This window comes from Corvus brachyrhynchos, unplaced genomic scaffold (assembly GCF_000691975.1).
Source record: "Corvus brachyrhynchos isolate BGI_N302 unplaced genomic scaffold, ASM69197v1 scaffold255, whole genome shotgun sequence".
NCBI classification, from domain to species: Eukaryota; Metazoa; Chordata; class Aves; order Passeriformes; family Corvidae; genus Corvus; species Corvus brachyrhynchos.
In genome coordinates, this window is record NW_008238358.1 from 8927502 (window position 1) to 8930042 (window position 2541).

Here is a 2541-nt window from a genome sequence, read left to right on the forward strand (position 1 = left end):
TTTCCCTAGGTTTAAAGTAAACAAACTTTGGTACAGCTCCATCTAAATGACGAGCATATTTTTGGAACCTTTCTGTATTATGTTTGAAATGTCTTTTAACTTTCTGTGAATGTGGCTCCATTCAAGAATGTTTGTAAGAAATTCAAAAGCTCTCATGAGGTAATGCGTCTTGATTCTGTTTTGGTTTTGTTTCTGGTGATAAAAGTCTTAATAATAGTATCTTTTCCTTCTGAATGTCCTTCCTTCTATAATATAATTGTGGAGAGTTATTTAAATAAAGGGAGATGTTGGACTAGATGTTGTGGGACATGAGAATCCTGCATTCAGAATTTACTGTAACATGCATATATTAAGAGATGCAGAGAGTTTTAGACTGTTTTAGAATTTTTTTAAAGTGAAGTAAGTACATCTTATTTAGTGGTCAGTCCTTGTATTCAAGAGTAAACTGTCTGTTCACTGACATGGGAAAGGGTATCGACAAAATTAAAATAGGAAATCAACACAGGTGAGGGGAATATATGAAAGCATATTGTGACTGAAATGTCAAGAAATATTACAACAAAATAGAATTGGTTACACTGTTTTTTTTATTACTATATAGAAGTTAAATAATCTAGAGCTGGTAGGATTTCTTTGAATAATTTTAATGACTGAAAGAAGAATTTAGGGAGGAAAAGTTTCACTATTTGCTCCAGTATCTATCCTATATTAAGCACACTGGTAGTGCAATTTGGCTTCATACTGTATAGTACAGTATTTCTGTTTATACTAATCCAGTAAATCTCTTAGGAGAATGCACAAATAGGGTCTTTGCATAACCCAAGGGAGAAAAAAACCAAAACAACTAACTAATTTACTTTTTTATGGTATATTAAAGAACTCTTTTTGGCTTGATGTTTATTGGGTGCTTTTTTTTTTTGTGATGGATACCTTAGCCTGTTTTGTCTCCTGTCACCACTGTTTGTATGTTTAAAATATTCTCTCATCCCTTTGTTGCACATACTGCTTTAGAAAAGAATAAAGTGTTGTTCGTTTCTGTTTGGAGACTTGTTAGTTTGCCAGTATGGAATCGTATGTATAAATGCATACTTGATTTTAAATTTTTGTCTATTTATTTCAGAAGAAAATCTAAAGCACCACCTCCTCCATCTGAAACAAAATCCATTGCTGTTTCTCCGTTTGATAACACAGAGCCACCCAACCTCATCATGGAACAGAAAGAGAATGTAATTGATAAAGATATTGAATTATCAGTGGTCCTGCCAGGAGATGTGATCAAGTACACTACAGTTAACGGGAGGTACGTTACACAGAATGATAGTCTTGTTTAATTGTCTTTTTTTTTGCTTAAGTTTACTTCAGCCTTCATCCAGGTTATAATCATTTGGTAAAATACATGACTTGTGTAAGCCTGAACATTAAGTGTGTCCAAAGAAGAGCAGTGAAGTGAAGTGTCAAGATCACAAGTCTTAGGAGGGTTAGGGTTACCTGGGGGAGCTGGGGCTGTTTAACCTGGAGAGGAGGCTCAGGAGGGACCTTATTGCTCTCTGCAGGTACCTGAAAGGAGGTTGTAGCCAGGTGGGGTTTGTCTCTTCTACCAAGTAACAAGTGATAGAATAAGAAGAAATTGCCTAATGGGCCTCCCCAGTAGTGAGTTTTAGGTTGGATATTAGGAAAAATTTCTTCGTGGAAGGGGTTTGAGAAGCACTGGGACAGGCAGCCCAGAGAACTAGTTTAGTTGCCATCCCTGGAAGTATTTCAAAGATATGTAGGTGTGGTATTTAAGGACATGGTTTAGTGGTGGACTTGGCAGTGCTGGGTTAATGGCTGGACTTGATGATCTTAAAGGTCTTTTTCAATCTAAATGATTCTGTGATTCTACTATGATTTTTGGGTAGATATGGAAACACTTACTTTATAAATGTACCTACTATTTTGGAAGCCTGTTTTTTTGAGCTTCCGAAATTCTGTATGGTACCTGATGGTATGTGTAGCCACATCTGTTGTTTTTTCTAGTCACTAAAAATCTTTATAAAATATTGGATTGTATGATTCAGTGAGTTTTCCCACATGCATTTTGCTTTTTAAAGAGAAGTTTGTTCATCCTATTTGGGTACAAAGTTACGTGTTCAGCACTTGCTCAGCGCTGCTACCTGTAAACTACTAGCAGTCCTCAAAAAGCATGTCATCACTTCAGACAAAATCTGTAATGCTTCAAAAAAAATTTATAGCTATAAATATATATCCAAACCCTTTGGATTTCTTATAACAATTATGTTTTGCTTAAGCTGGTTTTACTTTGGAATGCATATTTCAGAGTGTTAATTGGTAGGATAGATTGTGCATGTAACTGTCAAGTCACCTTTGGTTCAGAAAGACCTAAACATTTACTGTTGAGCTGAAATCATAAATCCTGGGACTTAAAATGTAAGTCTAGTAAGAAGAATCCTGTGCAAGGCTGTGTATGGATCACAGCAATTTGGATGCCAGTTCATTGCTATCCTAAGCTGAAATAAACAAACCTCTTTGTATATTGTCCTT

General features: G+C 35.5%; 1 protein-coding gene across 9 annotated transcripts in view; it reads left to right on the forward strand.

Annotated features, from left to right (window-relative positions):
• The window catches only part of COBLL1 (cordon-bleu WH2 repeat protein like 1), a 78426-nt gene that overhangs the window by 38912 nt on the left and 36973 nt on the right, over positions 1-2541 (forward strand). For all 9 annotated transcript variants that reach the window (XM_017735756.1, XM_017735754.1, XM_017735753.1 and 6 more), the window contains exon 2: positions 1121-1300. In XM_017735756.1, the coding sequence (XP_017591245.1) occupies positions 1209-1300 (92 nt within the window). In that variant the 5' untranslated portion in view covers positions 1121-1208. The remainder of the gene's footprint in view (positions 1-1120; positions 1301-2541) is intronic.